General features: G+C 34.4%; 1 protein-coding gene across 17 annotated transcripts in view; it reads right to left on the bottom strand.

Moving 5' to 3' along the window:
- Positions 1-11,434: 11,434 nt before the first annotated feature.
- The window catches only part of RBM26 (RNA binding motif protein 26), an 89,203-nt gene continuing 73,268 nt past the window's right edge, over positions 11,435-27,369 (bottom strand). For 11 of the 17 annotated variants that reach the window (XM_087865051.1, XM_045810962.2, XM_045810956.2 and 8 more), the window contains 3 exons: positions 25,039-25,152; positions 21,506-23,377; positions 11,435-17,766 (listed from right to left, as the gene is read on the bottom strand). In XM_087865051.1, coding sequence (XP_087721177.1) covers positions 23,288-23,377; positions 25,039-25,152 — 204 coding nt within the window. In that variant the 3' untranslated portion in view covers positions 11,435-17,766; positions 21,506-23,287. Of the gene's footprint in view, positions 17,767-21,505; positions 23,378-23,907; positions 23,976-25,038; positions 25,153-27,369 lie in introns of all 17 variants that reach the window. The other 6 variants (XM_087865056.1, XM_087865052.1, XM_087865054.1 and 3 more) reach the window with 6 other exon arrangements.

Raw genomic sequence — 27,369 nt, 5'->3', positions numbered from 1 at the left:
AGTCTCATCAGGTGAGGGCTTGGACATCACTGTAAGTCAATCATGATACTAGTGAGGCTCACCTGCTGCCAAAATAGGAACACACAGCTTAAGAAGCAAATCCAGCCGCTAACTCTATCTATCAGGCATGCCAACACAAAGTCACAACTCAGAACATCAGCAACCTCCAAACGACATTCAAGTTTGTCAGGGAAGCTTATGGTCTAGTCCACCCTAGCTTCTCCCCAACTTTTCAATAGCTCAGAAGGACAAAGAGTTGAGATCTGACTCTTCCCTCCAAGAAGGTCCCTTATCTGAGATTTTCCCCATTTTTCCCCAGCAACAATTATGATCTATGGAGTATTTTTTTCTATTTTGGGGTAGGGCATAGTTTATACATATTAAAAATGAAATCTTCACCCACTAGTACACAATCAGCTTCTTTCCCTGGGCTCCACATAACCTTTCTTCTGGCAACTGACTCCTCTTGTTCACCTGACCCTTGACGATGATTCTCATAACTTCATACTTTACCTTGCTGCCATTTTCCAGCATGAGGTACCATTTCCAACCTTATTTTCCTAGAGAAGCTAGGTCCTTTCGATTTCAGGCCACCCCTTTCCAAACCCTTACACAAATTCCCTCTTAAACCTCTTCAATCCTCAGCCCCCTTCCCAGCTAGTGTGCCTTCTTCCATTCTCTCTGAATATCCAGTTTTGATCAGCACAGTTCTGTCCTCTCTGCTTCCAAGCTGTTTCCTGGTGTTACCATCCACAGATATTTAAACTTCCATCTGAAATGTCTCATCCCTCCTCTCTCAGGCAGTTCAAATTAAATGTCCAGGCCTGCATCATTTGACTAAAGTTTCTTAAACAAATATCAGAACCCTCATTAACAATTATATTTCAATTTTCTAGACTCCATCTTAACCAAAATAACTTGCAAAATATAAATAATTCATGGGGAGAAACTCTTTTTCAAAAGTCCCAACACACCTAAACTATCCTTCTCCACCAGACAAATTTTTATTCATCCATTAACACTCAGCTCAGATGTCATCTCTATAGAACCTGCAGCAACTCCTTGACACAAAGTTAGCCATTTCATTTTTTGAGCTTCATAAGACCATTATAGCATTTAACATGTTGTATTGGAATTACCTGCTAGGATGTATGACTTCTCCACTGGGCCATGAACTCCACAAGAGTAAGGGCTGTGTCTATTCATCTTTCAATCCCCCATTTCAATTCAATTCAGCAAATATTCAACATGCAGCACTGTGTCAATTTCAAAGTTGGTACTCAATAAATATTTCATGAGAGAATGGAAGAGTGATGGGAGATAAATTTACATTATTTTAAAACTCTTTCAAAAGTTCTGGCAGAAAGTTCCTTTTCATTCCTGTTTCCAAAAGGAAAAAGTATTTTTCCAAAATCCATATTTAGATCAGGGAATCTCAAGATTTGTTTTTCCAGTTTGCTTTATGTTTATAAACCTAAATTTAAGTGATGAATAACTTGAATTATATGGCATAGTACAAGTGGCCTTGGAGGTAATCTAGTGTAGGGAGACAGCTAATATATGGCACTCCCAGTGCCGCTCTCCACCTCCTGCACCCATAGCAGACAGCACTAATCGATCATGGCACTCCTTCTCATTAAGCCCAGACTCAGCCTTAGAATTCTCAACTCAGCACTTAACAAACATACTGCTCTCCGGAGTTAGTGGTCAAGATGAATCCTGCTTGTCATTCTTGGTTTATTCTCTCTTATTACAGATAAGCAAAGTGAGTCCCAGAGAGGTTAAATGGCTTTGCATAGGTCACAAAGCTAATTAGTAGTAAAGGCTGAACCAAACCTTATCATCTTAGACTCTTTCCAGTAGAATACACTTCTTGTTTCTATAGTTGATCAATAGGAATGAATACTTCATAGAAAATGTTAGTTTTATTATATGTGCATGTGTGTTATATATTAGATTTTACATTATATATAATGGTTTAGAATCTCCACTTAGTATTTCTCAACCAATAGTGTCACCAGACCTCAATTGGTATTTTGTACCAAAACAATCTTCCCTTAAAGCCATGGAGGCATAGTTTTTCAAAACTCAGAACAGCTTAGTCCAGCTCACTGGAATAAACACACTAAATTATTTTGCCATATTTGCCATAAAAAGCAGTAAACACAAAAAAATACAATGAAAAGCAGCACAGTCAGTTTAACTGGTATCTTTCTTATAGCTTCTTAGGATAGCAAAGACATATTTGAAAAAATATCTATGGAAATTAGAATATAAGCAAGACTTATCATCTATATTAGTTTCTCAAATGGTTGTCCAACTAGTAATTTTTAAAGTTTCTCTGTATATTCACATTATCCTCTTCCACTCAGGTGTCACTGCCACCAGTACAAGTAGGTGTCAGATAGGAGCCCAGAACTTCATAATAGTAATTTTTTAAATAGCCCAAATGCTGTAGTTGTCTATCTTTATCATACATAAATGCTTATTATGTGTAAAAGAGCATATGTAAAAGAAAACAAAAAATATATTAAGAAGTAAGTACAAGCCATTGTTTTCTTTTCCAGAGCATAAGCTTCAAATTCTCCAAAGGGGTGGACTTGTTTCTTCCCAGTGGGCCAACAAGGGTATAAGAAAGAAACCGAGAAAGCTGAAATAAATTAAAATCTCAGATTCCTTAGACTCTTTTTCTTTGAGTAGCAAACTGAAAAATACTCTCAAAGAATCAACACCCAGGATACCTCATTACCGGAAGTAGAGAGGCAAATAAGAAAGAGAGTAAAGAAAAAGCAACCCCACAGCCTGAGAATAGATAAAAGAAGACAAACTAAGTTCTTAGACATGGAATCACACAAAGGTTAGCCATTTGAGGAAGAAATGAAATAAACTATTAGCAAATAACAATGATAATTTTGGGGTCGGGGGAATGTCTGATTCTTGTGGACCAAGAAAAAGTGGTTGTCACTGACCTCTGGTTGATATTTGGGCAACATGTTTCCATTTATTTCAATGCATGACTTATAAGGATAGCCGACTTATGACAGTGGCCCTGTAGACATGCCTCTTCAGAGATCTGAGGTATCAAAGCAAAGCATTAGCAATCTTATTTTTGCAACAATCCCTAGGAGAAATAGTGATGGCAGCTATTACAGGTACTAACCTAGTGCTTCTCAGACCCAGTCCAACCCTTCTACCTCTGGCTTTGATTGTGTATCTGCAAACTACATTTCCTAGACTAACTGCCAATGGGAGGAGCTGTTGGAAGACTACCAGGGTAAGAAAGGGAAAAGAGATGCTCCTACTTCAGGTCTGTATCTATCCTTCCAGCATCTTTTATCACTTTCAGGATCAGCTGTGTGATCCTCTTAGAAATCCAAGCACCAGCTGTGAGTCAGTCCCTCTTCCCTGACAGCTATCTGTTCTGTTCTATTCTTTGCTCTTGAAAGAACAATGACCACCTCTATCACTTTTAAGCTGGTGTAACTAACACTCCATTACCCATTTCTATAAACTGTTACATGAATTTATCACTGGGAGACAAGAAGGCAACACAATGACATGCTTTGCTACACATGTGTGAACTGAATAAAAGATGCACAGTGACCAATCACAGACAGACTTTGAAAGAAGCAATGTGATTGTTCACCGATCATGATGCACATCTCTTATTTACACAGTGATTTCTGGACTTAAGAGCTAGTGGTGAAGTTTATACTTTAAGCACTCACAGTTAATATACTGTGGTAACTGATTTTAAATCATAGTGGTGTGGGACTGGTGTTATTTAAGTAAACTGTGGCAAGTGAAATTCATGTACATTGGGGTAGTCTACAGCAAAGACTGCCTGTAGTTATTTGTATTAAGACTCAACTATTTGAGGCTTCATAACTTCATTTCTTTTGATTCATAACTCATTCATTCCAACAAACGTACCTCCATACTTACTAACCTTTACTTTTGAAACGAATTCATGGGAAAATATTATGAATGAGGGCTATCCATTCCCCTCTATTCTCTATTCTCGCATGCTATGGACACCTTTCCTAGTGTTCACACACTAGGGGTTTCACCCATGGACCTTTTTTCACTGTGGGCTGCTCTACTCAGCAGACTTTTGTTAAGTACAGCCAAAGATTAGATGAGAGTGGGCACCTGATGCACACATAGATTATAGTTGTCTGGGACAAACTTTGAATCTTTGTTTACAATTCTTCGTAACTCCTGTTTTAGAATTCTACACCCATGCTCTTTCCCATGTGACATTGCTTTATTAGAGTAAGAAGAGTATATTTACTACCATATTGGTGGCTTTGGTTATGTGCCTTGCTTAAGCTGATGAAATATGGGTAGAGGTGACAATGTGCCATACTGAGGTTTCAAGAGGCATGACTTGTTCAATTATCCTCCATGAGAAGAGAATGCCCAGGAAGCTGCTTCTCCTTCAGCCTGGGCCCCAGAATGAACATATATGAAAGAGAACTAATGTCAACCCGTAGCCTCATGCAAAACTTCCCAGGTGACCCCAGTTCTAGATCAGTGGAATCACCATCAACCTGTGGACATGCAGGATACTAAAGGCTTATTGCAAGCCACTGGGATTTTTTTTTGTTTGTTTGTTTCCTTGCACATCTGTGGGGTTTTTTTCTTTGTTGTTGCTGCTGTTGTATTTGCAATAGCTGATTAATATAGGACAACAGAGTGCATTTATTTAGCTAATTAGAAAATCTCCCCAAAAGTGTATACTGGAAAGTACAGAAAAGAGTTTCTAGCTAGTAGAGAGAGCAGAATGGAGTAGAGACACAGAGAAGCCTGAGATACTATGGAAAAAGAGGCACAGAGTGATTGTTTTCAACGTTGAATAATTTTGGAATTCCAGGCCATATATACCTCTGAAGCCAGTTTTCCCCAAGACATTGAGCTCATAGGACGGTACTTGAAGCAGCCTGAGTTCTCTGCAACTCAAAGAGCTCAACTCTCATTTTTCCACAGCTGCCATACCTCTTTAGATTAGGGTTTCAGAGTATATTAGAAGCAGGTGGACTGCAGAAGGGGAAATGAAGAGCCTTCCCCAGGATTCTCTATATCTAAAGCAGACCAGGTCTGAGGGTAAATCCAATTCATATTTCTGAATAAGGCCCTGGGAGTGGATGGTGGAACTACACTGCATCCGTTTTCCTTAACACTATCTGGGCCTCTCCTTTTTCTTAAGATATGGAACCCACAGGAAATATTTTCCACTTCCTGAGCCTTTCAAATAATTATGAATCCATTGAGCCATTACCATTTCCCAAAAAAGCCTTAATCCACATAATTTCATCGGATTTTCTCCAATTTTAACTCCATTTTACATATGAGAAGACTGAGATTGGCACTGTAAATTATTTGCTTGAGGTTACATAGTTTCTGTAAACCCAGGTGCTCCATCTCCCTACTCCAGACACCTTATGTTGGTTGTCTTTAGGAAGTAGTGGCAGGAACCAAAGTACCAACTCTGATTTTCATTACCCTGGCACTAAGATATAGTCACTGAAGGAAACAAATAGTTCAGAGGGGAAAAAGAACATTTTTCTTTTACTTGCAGCAAGCATAAACAAACGTCTTTTCCCTTACACTGGGTGTTTTTATTCTGGTACTAGGCTTTGTTGTTATACTTTTCTTCCCTAGGATTCTCTCTCTCCTCAATATCCCTTCCTACACCTTTTTTTATTTTATAGTTTTCCTTCTCCCTTCCCCCAGAAAAATCCAGGGCAACCTAATCCATTTATTTTACAAACATTTAGGTGCTTATTATGAGCAAGTTACTTACATTTTGTAAATAGAAATTACTGTATTCCAGTTGTGTTAAGATTTCTAGGGATTGGGTGAAAACAGCGATCCACATACCCCAGCAGGTCACAGCTGCCCCGAGTTCTGAGCAAAAGAACTTTCTATTAAAATTGACTTAAAATTCCCATTAGTTCCATGCATTTCTGTTGGCCACATCGCACTTAAGCCGTCCTCAAATGATCAGGCTGTGGTGACCATGTTCTAGCATACTCTATCACGTTCTCACAACTCATTCTGTCCTCCCTTTCCATGGTGCACCCTGAAATATCTATCAGTTATAAACAACTTTTCTTACATTCTTAATCTCCTCCTTCCCATTGATTCTTTTCCTTCAGTCTATAAAATATAGACCTTTCCTTTATCCAGCAAAGTCTTTAAGCTACCATACTAAATTTTGCCTTCTGCTTTGAATTTCCTGCATTCAGTCTCCAACAAACATCAGTCTGACTTCTCCTTCTATGAAATTGCTGTGGACTTTTGAATTGGTAAATCCACTGGTCCTTTCCACCTTGATCTTATTGACTTCTTATTTTATCAAGCCCCCAAATGTGATGTTCTCTCCTTCACTGGCTTTTGTGACATCCTTTCAGTTAGGTCTTTTTTCTAGCAACTCTTTCTCATCTACTTCAGGGGTACCCACTCCTCTAGCCCTTGCAAATACTGGGGTTTACCATCCTTAGCCTTACCACTTTGCATGCTACATGTCCTCACTGGGGAATCTCACTCATGTAGTGTATATGGTGCTTAGACTTGTATCTGCATCCCAGACTCCTCTCCTACTCTTCAGATAGCAGACATCTGCCTGCAGGATATTCCATTTTGATATCCCACAAGGCCCTGAAGCTCAACATGTCAGACAAGAATTCAATTCCCTTTTTTGTCCTACAAACTTGCTCCCAATCCCACTGGCCCAACTCAGGGTATGACATGACCACTGACCTTGTTGCTCAGCTTAGAAACCTGGAGTCTCTGCCTTTGTTATGCCCAATATCCTTCCTGCCTCCAGTATATCCTCCTCATCACTGCAAAAATAATCACTTCACATTTCCTTGTCCTCATCTCTGTTTTCCTTCTACTCCATCCCCTTCTTTCTTCTGAACTTTCAAACCATTCAATGCCCCCCACTCCAACATCTCAGGATGAAGTTCAAAGTTCTTACCATGCTCTGAGCCTTGTTTCTTTCCAGACTCCTTCTATCCTAGTTTCTATTTCTTTTAAAAGCCTTTACATTCCAATTGCTTCATGTTCCTGGCCACTCCTCTCAGTATTTATTTTCATTAATTGATGTTTATGGGAACTTCTTCCCCCTAAATTTCAGGAGAATAGATAGAGCAGTAAAGGATTATAAAAGGGATGGCAAGATATTTGTTTACTCACTGGCTTGAGAGGGCAAGAAATAAAAGGAGCTGTGTTAAAAGATGCTATGCATTGGGTCCCAGGAACAAAGATTGATGAGTTGAAGAAGGATCATAGACTTCCTCAGACTGCAGTGCAGCTTTCTGCCCTGAAGGTGTGGTGTGGGTAGGGGAGAGGGACACTGTGAGGTTTGGATGTATCCAGTAAAGCAGTGTTTTAACAGAGGCCACTGTGATTGGCAGTAGAGACTGTGGTGAAGGGTCCAGTTGAGTCTGGTGTGGAAGAATGAGAGAGTACTAGTTAAGGCTAGATATTTGGGGAATGCTCAGGTATAACTGGGAAAGATGATAAAGGTGGAGCGGAGATGCTATTCACCATTTATAGGGTGGAGGCCATGCAGCAAATGATATTCCTAAGAAGCTGCAAAGAAAACTGGAGTCATCTAATGGAAATTCTTTGAATTCTACTACCAAACTTTCTAAAAACATGAAATTTTCCTCCTCTCCTTGTCTCTATTACCTTCTAAAGGCAGTTCTAAATGTGCTTTGGATTTCTTCTTATTCCATGTTTTTGGGCACTTTAAACTTATCATTATTGTTCATTCTACCTTCTTATAAGGATTTTTCTGTAAAGATTTAAACATGATTTTATGGCCTCCCTTTATCCCACTTGCCTTGCAAACTCCTAATCTTTCTTCTACCCTTAAAAATCTCAAAAAACCTGCCCATACTCTGTTTCTATATCCTTACCTTCCTTTTACTTTTTAGCCCATCCATTTTGGCTCCCATTTCCATCATTAAAAAATAAGCAAAACAAAACAAGACAGACAAAAGCATATTTGAGAGTCAATGACTTCCTTATCCTAAAATCCAACGGACATTTCTCACGTTTCATCTTACTTTGCCCTTTAACATTTGACACTTTATCACCACCTCCTTCCTAAACCTTTTTTTTTTTTGGCCCCTATTTTTACCACCATTCCTGGTTTTGTTCCTACCACTTTGGCTGTCCTAATTCGCCTTTGCAGAATCTGCCTACATTATCTGGATTAAATGTAGACCTCCTCACTCGTGTATGCGATCTCTAGGAATCTCATTCTCACCTATAGATTAAAATTTCTGTAACTAAATAATTCTCAAATTGTTTACCACTGCATTGCAGTTGCATTGGGCTTCTTTTTGTCCTCAAATACACCATATTTTGTTTGTGTATGGTATTTTTGCACAAAACTGTTCGTTCCTCAAGAATATGCTCTCCCTCTAGTAAGCTCCTGCTCAGCTTTCAGATCTCAACTAAAAGATCACTTTTTGTGGGAAGAATTTCCTGACATCAATAGGCCAGGTTCATTTCCTTTATACTTCTCTTTTGAATGATTTCAAACCCCCTCCCTCCCATGAACTACGGTAAAGGGCAGGGAAAACAAGGTGAGCATCAGTTGTTTTAATCTTCACCCACCTTTTCATAGGTGAGCTCTGCCATTTCTCAATATGAAGTCTCTTTCAGGCAGCAATGCTGATGGGAAAAACAAAAGAGTCACCATGTATGCAGAACTACTTCATTTACTGGCACGGGGTGGGTAACCAGTGGGAGAAGTAAGTCTGCAGTACTTCCAGAAATTTCTAAGTGTGCAAACTGAATTGATTCCTTTTATATACATCAAGTATTTGCTCTCAGGACTTTATTCTTTATGAGAAGCATACATCTTTCCAAGACATTTCCCCAGATTGTGCCCTAAGATGGAACTAGATGTTACTCTGCCTTTACTTTTTTCTCAATTTAAGCTTTTTGAGATAATTTAAATTCACATGCAGTTGTAAGAAATAAAGATCTCGTGTATCCTTTACCAAATTTCCTCCAATGGTAATATCTTGCAAAAACTATAGTACAATGTAACAACCACCTACTGATAGCCAAGATGCAGAATATTTCCATTACCTTAAGATCTCTCATGTTGTCCTTTTACATTCACATCCACCACCTCCATAACACCTGGAAGCTACTAATCTGTTCCCCATCTTTATAATTTTGTCATTTTAAGAATGTTATATAAATGGAATCACACAGTAAGTAGCCTTTTGGGATTGGCTTTTTTTTTTTTTTTCCATGCAGCATAGTCTCTGGAAATTCATCCAAGGTGTGGCATGTATCAATAATGTGGTTTTGGGTTTTTTTTTTTTGTTTTTAATGCTGAGCAGTATTTCATGGAATGAATGTTATCAGATTAATCATTCACCCTTTGGAAGACAGGTAGATTACTTCCAGTGGTTTATTATTGTGAACATTTATATACAGGTATTTGTGTGAAAATAAGTTAAATGCCCAGGAGTATAACTGCTGGTTGATATGATAGTTGCATGTTTAGCTATTTAAGAAACTGCCACACTGTTTTCCAGACTATACAATTTAACATTCCCACCAGCTATCTATGAGTGATCCAGTTTCTTTTTTTAAAATTTTTTTAGAGAGAGGGGGGCAAAAGCAGAGGGAAAGACTCTTAAGCAGGCTGCACACCCAGTGCTGAGCCTTGTGCAGGTCTGGATCTCAGGACCCTGAGATCATGACTTGAGCCGAAATCAAGAGTGGACACTTAAGCTACTGAGCCACCCAGGTGCCTCAATGAGCAATCCAGTTTCTACGCATCCTGGCCAGCATTTGGTTTGGTCACTTTTTCTGTGGCCATTCTGATGGTGTGTAAGGACATCTTATAGTGGTTTTAATTTCCACTTCCCTAACAGCAGAGGATGTGGAATATCTTTTCATGTGTTTACCTGCCACCTGAATATTATCTTTGTTGAAATGTCTTTTGCCCATGTACTAGTTGGATTGTTTGCTTTTTATTGTTGAGCTTTTAAGAATTATATATTCTAGATATCAGTGCTGACACATACTAGATGTGGTTTGCAAATTTTGCCCACTTGGTGGCTTATATTATCCTCGTTAACAGATTCTTTCACAGAGCAAATTTTAAATTTTGATGAAGTCCCATTTATCGTGTTGTATAGACCATACTTTTGGTGTCAAGTTTAAGAACTTTTGTCTAGCCCTAGATCCCACAGATTTTTCTTTTTCCTACAAGTTTTATAGTTTTACGTTTAAATCCTTGATCCATTTTGAGTTAATTGTTGAGTGAGGTGTGAGTCTTAGGTCATGGAGAGGGGTGCTTGTTTTTGCCAATGGATGCCAATTGTTCCAGTATCATTTGAAGATTTTATTTCCTACATTCAATTGTTTTTGTACCCTGTCAAAAATCAGTTCAGCATAGTTGTGTCCATCTTTAGGAGATCTCTATTCTGTTCCATTGATCCATGTGTTTATCATTCCCATGAAGATCCCTCCATTATAAATACAGTCTTGATTAGCTTTGTCTGGAAACTGGATTCCTTTTACTCATCTTTTTAAAAATTGTACTGATTCTTTTGCCTTTCCATATAATTTTTAGGGTAATCTTGTTATCTATTTAAAAATTGGGATTTTGTAAGTATTATATTAAACCTGTGTATGAATTTGGAGAATGAACACATTTATTATGTTGGGTTTTCCAATCCATGAACTCCAACTCTCCATTTATTTAGGTCTTCTTTTATTATTGGCATTTTGTAGTTTTTAGCATACAAGTCCTGTACATGGTTAGATAAACATTTAGGTATATCTTTTTTTTTTTTTAATGTATGGTTGTAACTAGCATTGTATTTTAAATTTCAGTCTCCCAAGTGTTCGATGTTAGTATATGGAAAAAAATATTACTCCTCTGTGTTTATGATTCTTAGTAAGCCATAGCTAGAACTGCACACAGGAAGGCCCTAAGTGTTCACCTTTTGGAAAATTCCCAGTTCCTACTGGGCAAGAGCAATCACAGGTAGGTTACACAAGTATACAGCACAGTGAAAATCTTAGGAAATTGAACTTGGCTGGGCATTAGGTCTGAATGGTGTGGCTTATGCTTTATGTGGTAACATAAATTGCGCTGAGGTGCTCTTGTGGCAGATAAAAAAGGTGGGTCTTTTTTTTGGAGGGGGGATACCTTAGAACCCATTCAGGTTGCTGTCATCACCCCTATATTGAGTGCTTCCCCATGAGGAACGGAAGAGAGACCCTGTATAAATATACTCTTGGATGCATGTTTTTAATATATCTTTTTAGGTAGGTTCCATGCCCAGCACAGAGCCCAACACAGGGCTTGAACCCACAACCCTGAGATCAAGACCTGAGCTGAGATCAAGAGTCAGACACTTAACTGACTGAGCCCCTCAGGTGCCCCGGATGTGTACTTTTAATAAATTTTCTTTTAATACATGATGCTCAATAAAGCTTATCAGTTGGGGGGATAAACCAAAAATACAAATGCATTACTTGCTTATAGGCTGTTTCTTTCAATTAGAACTTTCACAAATGCAGGACTGAATCTAGTCTCCCCATCTTCAGCACCTTAGAAGGCTCTATTCTTTTGTGAGTACCCCCTAATTTGAGGATTCTCTCCTCTTTCTCAATGGATACCTTGATAAAACAAAATTTAAAAACCTACTCTAGGTTAACCAAAGAACTGTTGGTTAGGATGCTATTTTGTTTTCAATATATGTAGTTTTCATCCATTTAGTATTACAAATATGACATATGTGAGGGTTATCATGGCTAACAATCAGATCAGTACTCAAAGAATATTTTTAAGTTACCTGTTTGATGTTTAAATTCTTACCTCATTCAGATATGACAATTGCTAAGTGCCAGAGATCTTCTTTTCTATCATTCTTTAATTTCTGTTAACTCTGAATATTAACTTGATAAAAAAAAATAAAATGTGAAATTGGCATATTACCTACTAGACTTATCACACAAAAACTAAATACTGCATTAAACTTAGTACAAATTTGACTGCTATCCATTTCTAACTCCACAATTGCAGACATCTCTAAGTATTTCTTCCTAACATCAACTTCTAATGAAAAGTGATGACCATGACGTCTTAAGTCATAGATATTACTTTAAAAAAAAATAGGATGGTAACGTCTTGAAATTTTTGATTTAAATGAGAGCTTTGGAATAAGGAACATTTTAACATTAAAAACCTTTCAAAAACATGGGAGGTCTTAAAAGCTGACTTTGTAACTTGTACTCTATTCTTCTTGAAGTCAGAAGTCTTTTCATTAACTCCATTTCTTAAATTCAAAATCCTCAAAACAAATACACTGCATACTACATTTTAGATAATCAGAATCATGGCTCTCATAGCACTAAACACAAAGTGCATTCTTGCATACTTCAATAACATATTCTAGGTTTCAAAAAGATGAATCAAAGACTGGCAAGAAAACTCTGCCACAACACTGCAAACCCTCAAATACTGGAATTAATGTCATACAATATAGTGTATTAAATATTAGATAAAACATCACCATTACGTAAATAGCTCAGGAAAATGTTCATGGTTTGCAAGGGATTTTATTCTTCCCAAGAAAATGGGTTATCTTTTCAATTTTCTTTTTTCTTTTTTTTGCTTAGGACATATACAGAACCCATCATCTTCCCATCTCTATGTAATTTCCTTCTTTCAGTCTATTCCATGCTTTATGTTTCAGGAACAAACGTTCATGAATTTCATGGGGGAAAAATCGTTTTCCTGAAGAAAAGCAGTTTGGAAAGTTGAAATAAAAAAATATGTGGAGTGTGTCACTGCTATAAATTATGTGGTCTTTGTGTATTCTTCTAGTGCTTGTAGTATTGAGAAATGGAAATTCCAGTCCTGATTCTGCCATTTATCTTATTTAATAAAGGTAAAGATTATCTGTCTTACCTTTCAATAGACTAGTTATGAGACTACAAAAAAAATTTGGTATGGTATACAAAATCCTGGCAACAACATATTGTGAAAATACTAATAATAATGTCACTATTGCATCAGAACTGAACTATTCTATTAAGCATAATTTGGTTCCTGTTAAAATATGAATATAAATTCAGTTTTAACACATGCAAAAAACCAAATTTATGCTGTTTTCCAAAGCTAAATTATGAAAGTACCTACATGTTTATACATCTCTGCTTTGTAAAAGATCAAACTGAAAATGTATCATGAGTTTTAAAAACAAGTATACTTTAACCCAGTTTTGGGAGAATATATCTTGAAGGAATAATCAAAGATATTCGAGGGCACAGCATCATTTATATTAAAATAAAGAACGGAAAGGTAGGCCCTACACACCCAAAATAATGATTCAATACATTACGACTCATCTATAACTGGAGGGGCTTTAAAAAAATGCTATCAACCTATTACCATAAATGAAGAAAGACTACAAAACAGTATACATTATATAATCCCATTTTCAAATGTTCTGTGATCATTTATAAATCACAGGCTATTACCCTTTTTAATTTCTAGCTTTTCTACAATATTACACGTGATTTTTAAAAAAAAATTTTTTAAGACCAAATTCATTCATACTTCATGCAGAAATATTTTTTCAGGTTAAGTAAAGGTTGACAATATGCTCAATCTGCAAATATTCCACAGGGGCTGGATATGTAAAGTATATATTATGTAAGGCATGTTTTAAAAATAATTTTACCCAGTACATCATTATTAACCAAAGTCCTCTACTATTTCATAACCAGATTTAACTAGATTTTTATCGAGACTTATGCACTTTGAGATGATAATGTATTTTCTTGTAGAAGCAGTGTCACAAGTGGAAGACAGGTTATTACCAAGCTTATTTAACCCACGTTATAGATGATAGAAGGTATATCTGCAATGAAAACAAAAAAACACAAATATTGCAATATTTATCATTCAGTGAAATTAAATATGAAATGAGCATGCTGAATGCAGGAAAAACAGGTCAAATCAGATCAGGAAAACAAACACTGAGATGAAAACTGAAAATTACAGAGGGAGGTGCTGGAAACTTTCAATGGCTTTGGAGGTTGACATTCAGTTTACACCGAATTTCACTTAAGACTATATGGCAGCCTTTCTTTGACATCACAATGGTATTTTATCTCTATTACTCATGATAAGGAGAAACATTCTGGCCCCCAAATAGAATAGAGACAAATCCTAACAGTAAAGAGGCAGGAATTAGGGAGAAGGAGGGTATGGAGGATTTGTATATGTGTTAGAAAAGGAGTCATTAGGCCAATAACACATTGGTACCAAAGGCAACTTAGAACAATTTAAAGTGGGAATGGAGGGTAGAGATGGGAAGAGGCAACCTGGAGCCACTTGTAGTTATATTTTCAGAATCCTCAACTGTGCAACACCTGAGGGCTGCAAATTTTTCTTTCTATTCCATATTAATATAATTGATGCAAGATGCAGAACAATTTTAAAAAGTTAACAACTGTTTTTAGTAAGACTATTTTATTTAAAAAATTTTCAAAATATAAAAATAATAAACATTATGGATATTTAACAAACAAAACAACATAATTCAACTATAAATAATAAAAATGTTGACAACCCCACATAAACATGTAATACTATAAACATTCTAAGCATACAAGAGTAGTTTTCTAGTTCAAGTTTTACCTTTTTCAGTTCAAGTTTTATTATCACTTTGAAAAATAAACAACAAAAAAAAAAGCTGCTACAGCTTAACCAATTACTTTCGCTCCACTCAAAGAGCAGGGAATTTTTTCCCCATGCCAACACACATTCGTGAAATGGGATACTTATGGGCACAGGTATTAAAAACTGGAACAATCCAGTCTCCAGACAAGAAAAGACTCCTTTGGTGTTTTTAGGTTCAACAATCCACAGAACTTGAGTAAAACTAAACCACTTATTAAAGGAAATCTTGTGCCAGATAACATGTTCTGAAGTAATATCAGACCCAAAACAGGTTCAGGATTCTGAGAATCAAAAGTAAACATCTATGAATGCTTTGCTGATACTTAAAAATTGTATCTTAAGAACATTCACTAAGGTGCTGGAATGAAGTTTTCTAGATGTAGAAAACAATCTACATATCAATGCAAAACTTGTACAACGTAAATAATACATCCCTTTACAACTCATCAAATGTTCTATTAATATGTAAGAATTACCCTGCCTCCTGTTCAGTAAAAGAAAGATGGGAATTTGAAGCAGAGCAGGATTACACCATTATTTTAGGACAAGAAAAGTTTTCCACTTGAAATCTGGGAAAACTGAGCCATGCTGAATGTATCATTTTTTTTTTTTAATTCTAGCCAGATTAAAGTTCCTCCTATCAAAAGAGCTAACGACAAACAGAAGAAACTATTTTCTTTTTTGGAAGCTGGGCACAAATAAGTATACTGTAATTCTGTATCATATCTTTAAATTATGGGGTGTTTCTAACGGGCTGGGCTCTTTACCTGACTCACCACAGACAACTTTTATAATTATGCTGCTAGATTAGAGTAAGTCACAAGTGATCATACATTAAAGCCTAGCAAAATCTAGATAACAGGTTCAAAAATGATATTGAAAGGTTTTTTAGCACCAATAACGTTTTTCCTAAGACACTTGAGGGGCTGCATCACTTTAAAGTATTATTTATCTTGTAAACAAGACCAAAAATATTTAGTTGATCTGTATTTTGAGCATAAATATTTATAAACTCTATTTAAAAAAAAACAAATATAGCCATGACTAGAGCTAATAGTGTAAAATCTAAGTATATTGAAAAATATAAAGATATATAAAAGGCTTCCATAATGCAATCATGCAGAGGTAAACCACTTCATTCAATTACACAAAAGTGATTCTGTACAGTTATCTACACATAGCTCCATGAGAATCCTATTCAGGAAAATGAAATGATGAAAATCCTTCTCTTTAATTAATCAACATATAGGAATTTAAATATGTAACTGACCTATTGGCTCTCACAGAAATTTTCAAAAAGCACAATGATCTTAATGAGAATCAAATCATCTCGACTTCTGATTCCCAATGGCATGTTTAATTTTGTTTTGCTTTATTTTGTTTTTAATTTAAAAGCAAGGGAAAGAAAAAGAAAGATGACAAAGTAAAGTTGAGGGTGCTGGTATGTGGTCCACATCCAAGAACCAATCAAAACTGTTAACAAGTATGGTCTCTTCAGACTATGTTCTTTGGGTTTCTAACCTAGTAAGAAAAATCACTATCATGGGGGAAGAGAATCTTCCTTCCTTGAAAAGAAAAAATACTGAACTCATCTGGGAAAGTATCTTTGAATTCCTTGTGGTTATATGCTAGTTTGCAAATGTGAACTAAAACAGAAGTCTAATTTTAAAAATGCCCTGTAGGCTATTAGGTCATAATTATATTAGAAGACCTTCCAAAATATGTACTTTTCCTTTAAACACAAGCCTAATATTAACCAAGCTATTGTCAACTAATGTGGATCAAAATAATTTACATTATGATTGATGTGTTCATTCTTTTTATTTTCCATGAAGACAAATGCACTGCACACTCAAGAAAAAGAAGTGTTTGCAGAATAGTCAACTTTGCGCACAAAAAAAATGTGAAAATATGAGCATGGCTGAATGAAACTAAAAAACAAGGGTGAATAGAATCAAGTATAATTTGGACTTTTCTAATAAAGTATAACTTCCAAACTTCTCAGATGCCTCATGAGAATCTATGAAGGAATACTCAGAAATTAATTTTCCAAAAGCTTCTTTATATGATGCTCATTACAAAAAGGGTATTTGGGGTGAATATTTAGGATAAGATTTAATCACGCTCTTTATAAATAATTCTAAGCCATACTGCTTATAAATATTATGAACATACACCTTTTAAGACAGGAAAACTATAGTCTTTAACAATGTTAGACACACAACACAATTTCCCCTTGCTTTTAAGATTGTCTTTGATGTCTTGATTGCAAGTGAGGAAAATATGGAACAACTGTGTAAATTAGACATTTAATAGACATTTCTCAATATTTATAATCCACAGATCATCCTGTATTACTTGAAAAAAAAATTCTTCTCCTCGTTGGTTTTGAAGAGCTAAGAAATTTTTGAAAAAATTATTTGGGTAAGTGGCCTTGGCAACAATTTCAGTTAAGTATATTTAGAAGAAATAGGCAAATTATTACAGTGTATAAAAAAGTATTTTAGCATCTGTTCAAAATTATTTAAGTGACTACCCTAACCCCAGAAATGCATCCTAAAACCCAGAAAAATTAAAAACAGACCCATGCTTAACTTTTTAATCATTTTCTTCATTCTAAATTGTTCATGCTAATGAACACAGTATCATGGCTTTACAGATTTCCTAGACACAATTTTCAACTTGGCTGAGACTGAACTTATATTAGGGAGCCAAGAGGTCTTTTTCCTTCTTAATGTTTAAAAAATAAATGGCTATAAAGTAAGGGGAGAAGACGTTTAAGGTAAGAGCAAGGTCAGACAAAGCACACACTCAGACATACTTCTGGACTCAGATGTAGCAATTAGAGAACTGTGAAAAGACAAAATATGAATTATAGTACATGTAAACATCTATTCAAATTGATAAAGAGCAAACATAAAATGATAGGATGATATTATAACAGTCGTCTCCAGACAGGAACAGGTCTTGCTGTTGTAGTCACAAAGCTAAATTCAGGCAATGATGATCTCTCTCTGCTGGAAAAAGAGAAGACTATTAAAAAAAACTTTGAAAATAGTAAATAAATCTGAAAACTGAATCACACCATAAATTGATCTCCAACTTTTCTAAACATTAAAAAAAAAATCTACTTGAGAAAGGAATCAAAACCAAAGTTGCAGACAAATCTGACAAAGAATAAGCTTTGGGTTAAATGATTTTAACAAAACCTCTCTGCATCATGCTTCCTTAAAACATTATGCCACAAAGATCACAGTGCTACAACACGGCTGTGATCCACAATTTCTGTTCAGGAAATGCAGTAACTGACAAGACAGTCAACTGTTAAAGTGTGCGTAGGCAAAGTAACTTTAAGAAATCATGAACAAATTCCAAGATAGTGTATATAAAAATAAAAGCAAGAACACTTTTCTTAAATTTCCCAATGATTTCAAAGTAATTGTGAGGTGTATCTAATTTCCTTAAACTCCCATGTGATAACAATTTCATTCTTTAATTATACTATAGGACATAAAATTCTGTACTAAGCACAATGATTAAACAACCAAAAATAAAAAGGAACACATCAGAATGAGACAGTGCTACTTAGTATACAAAGGAAGACTAACTTTGGATGATGGGAAGTTAAGTGGATGGATGAAATAAAGTAATAGGGAGGGAGGAATTAGGAACAAGTAATAAATTGATAACAAAAAAAAGTAAAACAAAAAAATGATTTCAATTACACTACGTAATGAATACATATTACTGATAAACTGCAAGAAAGTTATTTACCAAATTCAGAACTTTTCTACTAACCAAGTATGATGTTTTATTAGAAAATAGAATGGCAGTCATTTCACCAAGATTTCTTTCTTAGAACTTTTAGGTAGCAAGTTTGGAAGATAATCTCTTGTCATCTGATAGGTATATAATGATGAGAGAGGGAGCGAGGGGGGAAAAAAACCTACTCTCCTCTAAAAGCCTGTATACATACCTTAGAGCAACTAGCCAGTTCAAGAAGTTAGCTAGAACAAGGTAATTCCTGAGATCTGGGAAAAGGAAATTTTCTCTCTGCCTTACAAACATCATTCACTGATGATTTAATCCTAAATTTTTGTTTTAATTTGTAGGGCTTTAGAAGAATAAAAGCCCTGAGAAAAAAGACCAAAAAGTGAACTAATTTAATTAACTAGAATTTCATGCAGGACGTTTTTGTTTTAAAAGATTAAAAGATTTTTGTGTAAGGGAAGAAAAAAAGTTTATAAATATTTCTACAAATTCTAGAAGGACTAAAACTAATTTTCTACAACTGGTTCACATAATGTATATGGGGAAGAAAAAAAGAAAATATAAATTGGTAAAGTTTGTATAACACTCTAAAATAACCATTGATATTTCAACATACCAAACAAGCAACTGTTTTGCTTTCTTATGTAACCCTTAGAGCCAATGATTAGTTTTCCAAGTAAGATTGGAAATACAGTCCCCATAAAACAGTTCTAGTCACAGGAAATTTCCTACAATTAAGCTCAGCCATACTTTCTACAGGTAATCAGCCTAGAACACTGAAGTTTTGTCTTTATAGTAAACTACTGGTTGATACACTTGATCGTATTACAATAAAACAAGAGCTATGGAATACTCTCCCATTCCTGCAACATGATTTCATTAAATAGCTGGGCATCAATTAAATACTAAAATTAAATTTTAAAATCTTAACAATTATTCAATAACATTTAAACAACACTGCTTAAGTAGACATAAAATATTGAGTGAAATATGCAAAATGACAACTCAACCATCCCTTGAGGTAATCCTAATCAATCTTTTAACCAATAATATACATTTCTCTCATTTTTTTTTCTTGTAAGTAGCAGCTACCTACATTGCTCTGATCCTTTTTTCACTTCAAACTCAGCCCAGATCTATACTAAAGCAAAGAACTTGTTGGGAGAATTGTAGAATTAAAAATGTGTTTCAAGTTTTAGGGAGCATATTCTAACAGGAAAGAGTTTTAAGATTTTGAGTTTAGAAGCAAAAGGAAAAGTTGTAAGTAGAACGGGAAAGTCTAGTCAATAGGGAAGTTTAGCTATACTTTAGAGGTTAAATGAATTTTGTGCCAGCAAAAGCAAGCATTTGGGAACACTATGTACAAAACTGTACCAAGACATATTAATACAGATTATTATAACCAAATCTAAGTTGTTTCCATTAATAGGACGACAGAAACAACAATGATATCAACAGGTAGGGAGAACTGGTACAGGTATATTAAATTGTTTTAGATCAAATATACTACCAAGGAAACTACAAGTGTGAAAGGGACCTTAAGATCATCTAGTCCAACCCCTTTCATTTTACAGACAAGGAAACACCCCTGGATAAGTTAAGAGACTTGTCTAAGGCCAGAGTTAGCTGCAGAACTGGGACCAAAAGCTAAATCTCTTAACTCTTACCTGGTAGCTCTATGCTAGGTCATCTTTGGATATAAAACAATTAGTGGGATGGACTAGATTGGTGGCTCTTGGCATTTCTATTCTTACACACTGACAGAAAATAAAGGCTAGTTTACTCCTGAAACTGACTGCAACATTTAATACTCCAAATTATTGTCTTACTTAATTGCTGTGGAAATTCCATTAAGACTACATGTATATTCCTCCACCAGTATTTGTAACCCCACTCTTGCAATACCCTAACTGTTCAACTGTTTAGCAAAATGGTCTCAATAACTGAGAAGACCTTCAGGAGAGATTTTTGAAAAATTGATAAGAATTAACAAGGGAGGTAATTGTCACTCCATTATTGGAGATTTAAATATGCATTCATTCATTAATTCATCCAACAAACATCTGAGTGCCCACTATGAGCCAGGCTTTGTGATAATCACTAGAGATAAAAAGATGAATAAGACATGGTCCCCTTCCTAGAGGAGCTTGTAATTTAGTGGGGAAGACAGACATATAAACCAGATAAATTATATTACAACATAAGTACTGTAACAGAGATATGAACAAAGTGCTGTATTAGAAGGGAAGGTAAAGGTATAAACTGGCTAATGACCAAGAAGTCTACCAACTTTGTGCAAGAACTACCACATTTACTGCGAAAACAATCTCATGCTCAATCAATAATTATTAGGAAGGAGTAGCAATGTAGAGTTTTTCTAAAAAAAAAAAAGTTGGCACTGAAATCAGAATGCCTGTATTCAAACCTAGTCCTTTCACTCACTCGCTGTGACTTTGGGCAAGTCACTCCATCTCTATTAGCCTAAGTTTCCTTATCTGTAAAATGGGAATTAGCAACTGCCTCAAAGGGATACCTTAAGTTTTAAAATCAGGACACATGAAAGTATGTGCAGAGTACTAGTATTTATAAGCATATTCATTAATTTCAAAAATCCAATAGCAATTAAGTATTTTTATAGTTAAAATCATCTTAATGATAATAAAAATGTAATCATGAACCTAATGAATGTCTGTAATATTGAATCCTCATTCTTTGGGACAAAATTGAAACACACTTGTTTTCTCATTCATTCAAAGCAACATGGCTTAAAACATTTTAATTTTAGGTTACTAGAGAATTTAGGACTAGGGAAACTGATAAGCTATTTATGGATTTAAATAAGTAGGAGGTAATTTCTGTTACATTATAATGGAATTTTACAATAATTTTTAAAAATCAGGCTAAAATTCACTAGTCAAATTATAAAGCCAAAAATCAGCATGGAGATTTAACTGGCCTTTGAAAGATTTTCTTTCTTTATAATACCTGTTTGGTGTAAAGAGAAGAAACGTGAGCCTCTGCCAATTTGGCACCTTTCACGACTACTAAAAAGAAAAGAAAACAAACTTACCTAATGAATCAGAATAGCACAGTCAACATACAAGAGACTACATAAAAATATATCATAGATCTAAGTAAAGAAGTTTTTGAGTAAAGTCACTATTTTGACAAAAGAAATCGATTTTGAAATTTTAAATATTAATACACGTACCAACTGCAAGCCAAAACATTCCTATGAAATAGTATTACCATCAAAAACATATATACAACTTTAATCCTAAGTGTGGGAGGAAAAAATAAAAGAGGAACAGCATCCATTAGTTACCCCACTGACAGAGGATTATGGTGTTGGAATTACAGTTTGTGACTGTGAGGACCCCAGTACGGGAAGAAAGTGATTTTTTTTTTTAATGTGACACTGAATATAATCACTATAATCTCAGGAAGGGCAGAAACACTTGCAACTGAAACGATGAATTTTGAAAGATAAATATGTAATCTCCCACCCCCTCATTCTACAAAGAATGCATTTATTTCCTGAAACTGCTGTATCAACTTTCAACGATCACGTTCATTTGCCAGAGAAATCCACTTAAAAATCACAATACTGTTGCAAATGTCAAAGATTTTTATACAAGTATAGGAAATGCACACTTAAAATATCAGACTGGAACACTTACCAAACAGTGTTTTCCTAAAGTAGTATCTATAGTACATTTCTTTATTCATACATCTTCAAATGGTCAAGTTTTCTTTCATACATCCAAAATGTAATGTGATGTTTTCTTATTCACCAAATGTTAGCTCTACTTGAAGTCTGGTTCCAAACTAATCAGCCTGCTTTTAAATTTTAAGACATCTGTTGAAAATTTATAGGATCAAACCAAACTGAAGTGGTATAAATCTTTAACATTGGATTGTACATTATTGTAAAGGTACCAGTAACCATTATTAATAAGTTAGTGATTATAGCTCCTTTTGTGATAATTGGGGGGAAGGGTAGATCACCATCTGGAATGGTCTATTTATTTTAATTTTTTTTTCTTTTCTTTTTTTTTCCTTTTTTAAAATCAAGGAACATTGTCTTGGCCTTCGTGGGGTTTTTTTTTTTGTCATTTTTTTTTTTTTTTTCCTTTTCTTTTCTTTTCAAGAGACCATTCCACTTTATTTTTAACATCTGAATGCATAAGGACTCATATGCAAAGCAGTCATACACCGTTATCATTAAAACCCATATGGTAAAATACATACACAAGTCCAACAAAAGGCTAATACATAGTAAAGCCTAAGCGTACTACTATGTAATATTATGAATACATAACTTCGAGACTTTAGTTAGAGTACTATGTTATCTATTCATTTTTGAAAACATTCATTAAGATTTTAAATGCAAATTCATTCCTTATTTGGAGTAAAACAAAATCCTCTAAGTTATAACAAGTATTGGTCGTAAGTTTTTAGACCTATTCATTAAATTACAAAGAACCCAAAGAATTCCGTAATGTTCAGTAGAAGTATGTAATAAAAACATTGCATATGTTTCTAGTGTGATGTCTTTAGCAATTGTTTACTGAAATAAAATGCAAACATCAATCTTTCAAAATACAGGATCAGAAGGTAGTTTTCTTCTCTTTCGTCTATTTCTGAAATCCATCTTCATCACATTTTACCAAAAAATTGTTTTTTACAAATATGTAAAAGTACATTAGATTATACTAATGAAACACAGGTAGAGTTCTAGCATATGCAGATCAATGATCAGTCAAATCATCTTCTCCAAGAACGAGATTCATTGTCCTCTTCTTCTTCATCATCATCTTGAAGTAATGAGTCATCCACCAAAGACTCTTCCTGAAACTTTAGGTTAAAATGCATTTAGGAATTTACCCAAAAAAAAAAGAAAAGAAAAAAGGTGACACTTTTAAATACTGATTTCTCTCAACAGAGGCGAATACAAAAGGTATTTCTATAGCTACAATATTCAAGAACAAAGAAAAGCAATCTTTATCCACTCAATGGTTTCTCAACAGTATCTATTCTATTGCTTATATCGAACTGCACTAAAAAAATATCCAAGTAAGCCTTTGTACATGCCATTTCTCCTGCCTCACTTGCTCAAATTATGCCATCTTCTACACCTGTAGAACAGTGCTCAATACTTTTAGTTTTTTTAAAAAAAGAAAACATCAGTAAGTCTTCTCTGACTTACCCTGTCTAACCTTGGACACTAAATCAACCAAAAACTTTTGTAGAAACGTCTATCAAGATTTATAGATTTATATTTTTTTCTGCTATATGTAACAAACATTTCTTTTATAGCATTCCTTGCTTTTCCCCATTCCCTTCATAAAAGCTTCTCAGACTGCTTTTCAAACTTTTCAAAATACCTAATACCAGGAGCTCTCCTGCTTTTCTCCCCATTCAATTCAAACTCATGGAAGGACAAAGGTATAATCTAAAATATAAAATGACAAATCATGTATATGAGTTTCAAAATACACATTTTATTCTTGCATTTGACTACGGATATGTATAACAGCCTCGAATGCTCTTCAAACAAAATGAAGTGCCATTATGAAAATCTAACAAAGGTAAAACATGGAATCAGTTTCCCCACCTTACCTTTATTTATTAACCTCAACTTTTTCCTACAGCTTATTTCATGATCAAACAAAAAAGAGTTATTTTTATGTTTATGATTTCAAAGGGCTCTACCACTTTGTTGTTCTTTATGTTCACACCTCTCAGCCATCATACTAATTACTGTACCCAAGAAAAATGGACTGTTCCATACCTATTCCTCTTCCACACCTAAAATGCCTCTCTCAACTCTATTCCCAATCCCAGCTCTTGGTTATGGAAAGCTTTTTTATCACTTAGGGTTCAGCTCCACTGTCACCACCTTCTCCAAGATTCTTCTGGACAGAAATAATCACTCCTTCCCCTGGGTTCCCACAGCGTATTGTTCAAATCTTTATTGAGCATATCACTCTGCCTTTCATTATAATTAGTTTCTTATGTGTCTGTCACCACCCCCCTTTTCAGATTATAAGCTCCTTGATGATAGGGACCGTGTCTTATTCATTTTTATGCCTATCACAGTATCTATCATATAGCAGGCATTCACTCTAACAAACTAGAACGATATGAATTAAAATAAAGGAAACCTGAAATGTTAATAAAGCAAACGAGTAGGATATATCCTCTAAAACTTAAAATATTACAAGATTTCCTGTGGATAAAAATCTAAAGAATAATTATTATTTTCTAAGAGTAAATGAAAACTGAGTATATATATAATTTTTTCTTTCTTTCTCTCTCTTTTTTTGGATTAGCAATCCATAGTTCTCATTAATCCAGAAATTTTAAAGTTGTCTGCATTTATCTGACATCTCCTGCCTAGAATATGGCTCAGGAATAAAAGTTTTTTATGTTAAAATTACAGCCATAAAATCACATTTCATATAAAAATGTGAACATTTAAGGGCCAAAACAAATTAAAAAAAAAACAAACATACTTCCTCTTCATCAGGTTCAACTTCTTCTGTTTCGACTGCTGAAATATTAGTTATTGGTTTATTCCATGCCAGTTTTAGATCCTGCCCTTTGAAACGTGCTCCATGAACTGCAGCCTAAAACAATTAAGAACATTAGAATGTAGAACATTAATAATTTCTGAAAAAAACAATGAAATGTTATAGTACCTATTATTTAAATTAAATTGGTAAAACAAAAGTGAAGACAGCTATCCATTTACTTTGTGGTTATTTCTCCATTTACTATTTATTATTATAATTTATAATTTACTTTTTATGGTTCTTTACCTTCTAAAATCAGCTTTGTGGTTGGAAATACCTTTAAAAAGAAAACAATAGCAACTTCTCATGTTTGAGCAGAGCTATTTTACTACCGGCCAGTATCTAACTATAACTATGTCTACATGTTTACAATACAATGACAATGGCTGATCAAGGCAACAATCTCAAGGCATTTCAAGATCCGGCTGTAGGTTCTGAATCGAAGTCCAAATTAGGATCAACAGGCTAAATGTATTTTATTGCATTTTAATTCTTGTTAATTTATGAATGACAGAGTAACTACAAACTGGAAACCTTTAGCAAATATAAGAATAATTTCACATGTGTAAAGTATCACCTTATTTTAAAATTACATCAGTAAAGTATCACATTATTTTTAAATATACATTTGACATATCACTCTTACAAAATTAAGTATCTCCATGAAGAAAAAAACCTTGAATGTTTCTACTGAAACTAAAGTACTTCCTAACAAAGCTTTCAGAACTATTATATAAGATAAAAGTTAAACTTGGTATTTGCTACATTAAGTGGCTGATTAGGAAATCGTGCATTCAAATTGAAGTAACATGAACTAATATAAAATCAGTGTTAGCAACATACCAAAATAACTCGTAGTCACAAAATATTTATAGCACAACCTCAAAGTATAGCATAATGTGAAATCTAGAAACAATTACATGTTCAAGACACCGAACCATGAGTTGTGTGATATTAAAGTCTCCAGGTATAAATTTTAAATCAGCACATATAAATCTATGATAAATTTAAGAGATTTCATACCTATTAAAATGCAGCTCATGAGTTTTTAGTCCTTGGCCTCATCACAGTGTCATATAACTAAAAAAATTTTAAGTACTTATATATGATATTTAAGTTTAGAAACAACTTGTAATTTTTTAAAGCTAAAACTATTACATAAAAATATCTTACTATAAGGAATTCTAATAGTGTCATGCGAAATGTCTACTCATAAAACTCATCTTTTCATCCAGTTAAAAAAGGCCAAAAATTTTACTATTTTCTATAGTAAGTTGTTGACAAACATTTCTGATGACCTAATGCTGTAAATCTCTATATTTAGCACATATATCTTCAAATTTATAAGGTGAGTCTACAAACCTCTTAAAGTTTTCATTTTAATATTTTATAGGATGATTTTCAAAGGTAGGTATATTTAACATTTTATCAACATTCTCCATTAGAAATCTTTGACTATTTGTATAAATTTTTGAGATAACCGAGTTCTTGCTTTTTAAATATGCAAATTTATTTTAGGTAATTTGCAACATAAAATCCTTAAAGTTTAAAAAATTCTGTAATCTACCCATTTTATTTCTTAAAAAATTCAAAAATCTCACGTTACATAATGTAAATATCATGATCCTTGATTGTCCCATCCTGAAGACATAACCACCACTATCCTATGAAGAGTTGGAAAAAAAATTCTGCAACACATTAAAAAAAAGTCCTATGCACATACGAAAAGGGTTTATGTATATACATATGAAGGATATGTACATGGGACTTACACCTTCTTTCTTATATTATTAATCCAATTATTTCTCAGACCCTTTTCATAGCCATACCAATCGATTTTTCACTTCTCTTGAATGGGTATTTATATACATACACACCCACACCATATTTAAACTAATTTCTTGAATGGAACTTTGTCCTATTTGTTTGGTAAAATATTCTTTTCTCAACTGGATCTTGATTTTGTTTACAATCCATGTTTTTATTAAAGGGAAAGGGTTGCTACTGTTCTTTTTGTCATAAATAAGTTTAAATTTTCATGTACTGTAATTTGTCAGTGTTTACCTTTATGGCTTCCAAATTGTGCCAATCCTTTAAAAAGTCCCCTCCACATTAAAATTTTGTTCAGGAATGCCCTAGCTTTTTACTAGTCATATGTACTGAAAAAAGAAAAAACTTTTATGCACCTTTATTTTGATACCAAAAATAAAGTCATAATGTATTATTTTTTCCTAACAGTCAGTTGTCCTAACATTATTTATAGATCACTCA

This window comes from Ursus americanus, chromosome 10 (assembly GCF_024610735.1).
Source record: "Ursus americanus isolate L20-20 chromosome 10, mUrsAme1.1.p, whole genome shotgun sequence".
In the NCBI taxonomy this organism is placed as follows: domain Eukaryota; kingdom Metazoa; phylum Chordata; class Mammalia; order Carnivora; family Ursidae; genus Ursus; species Ursus americanus.
This window is presented reverse-complemented; position numbering and strand designations above follow the sequence as displayed.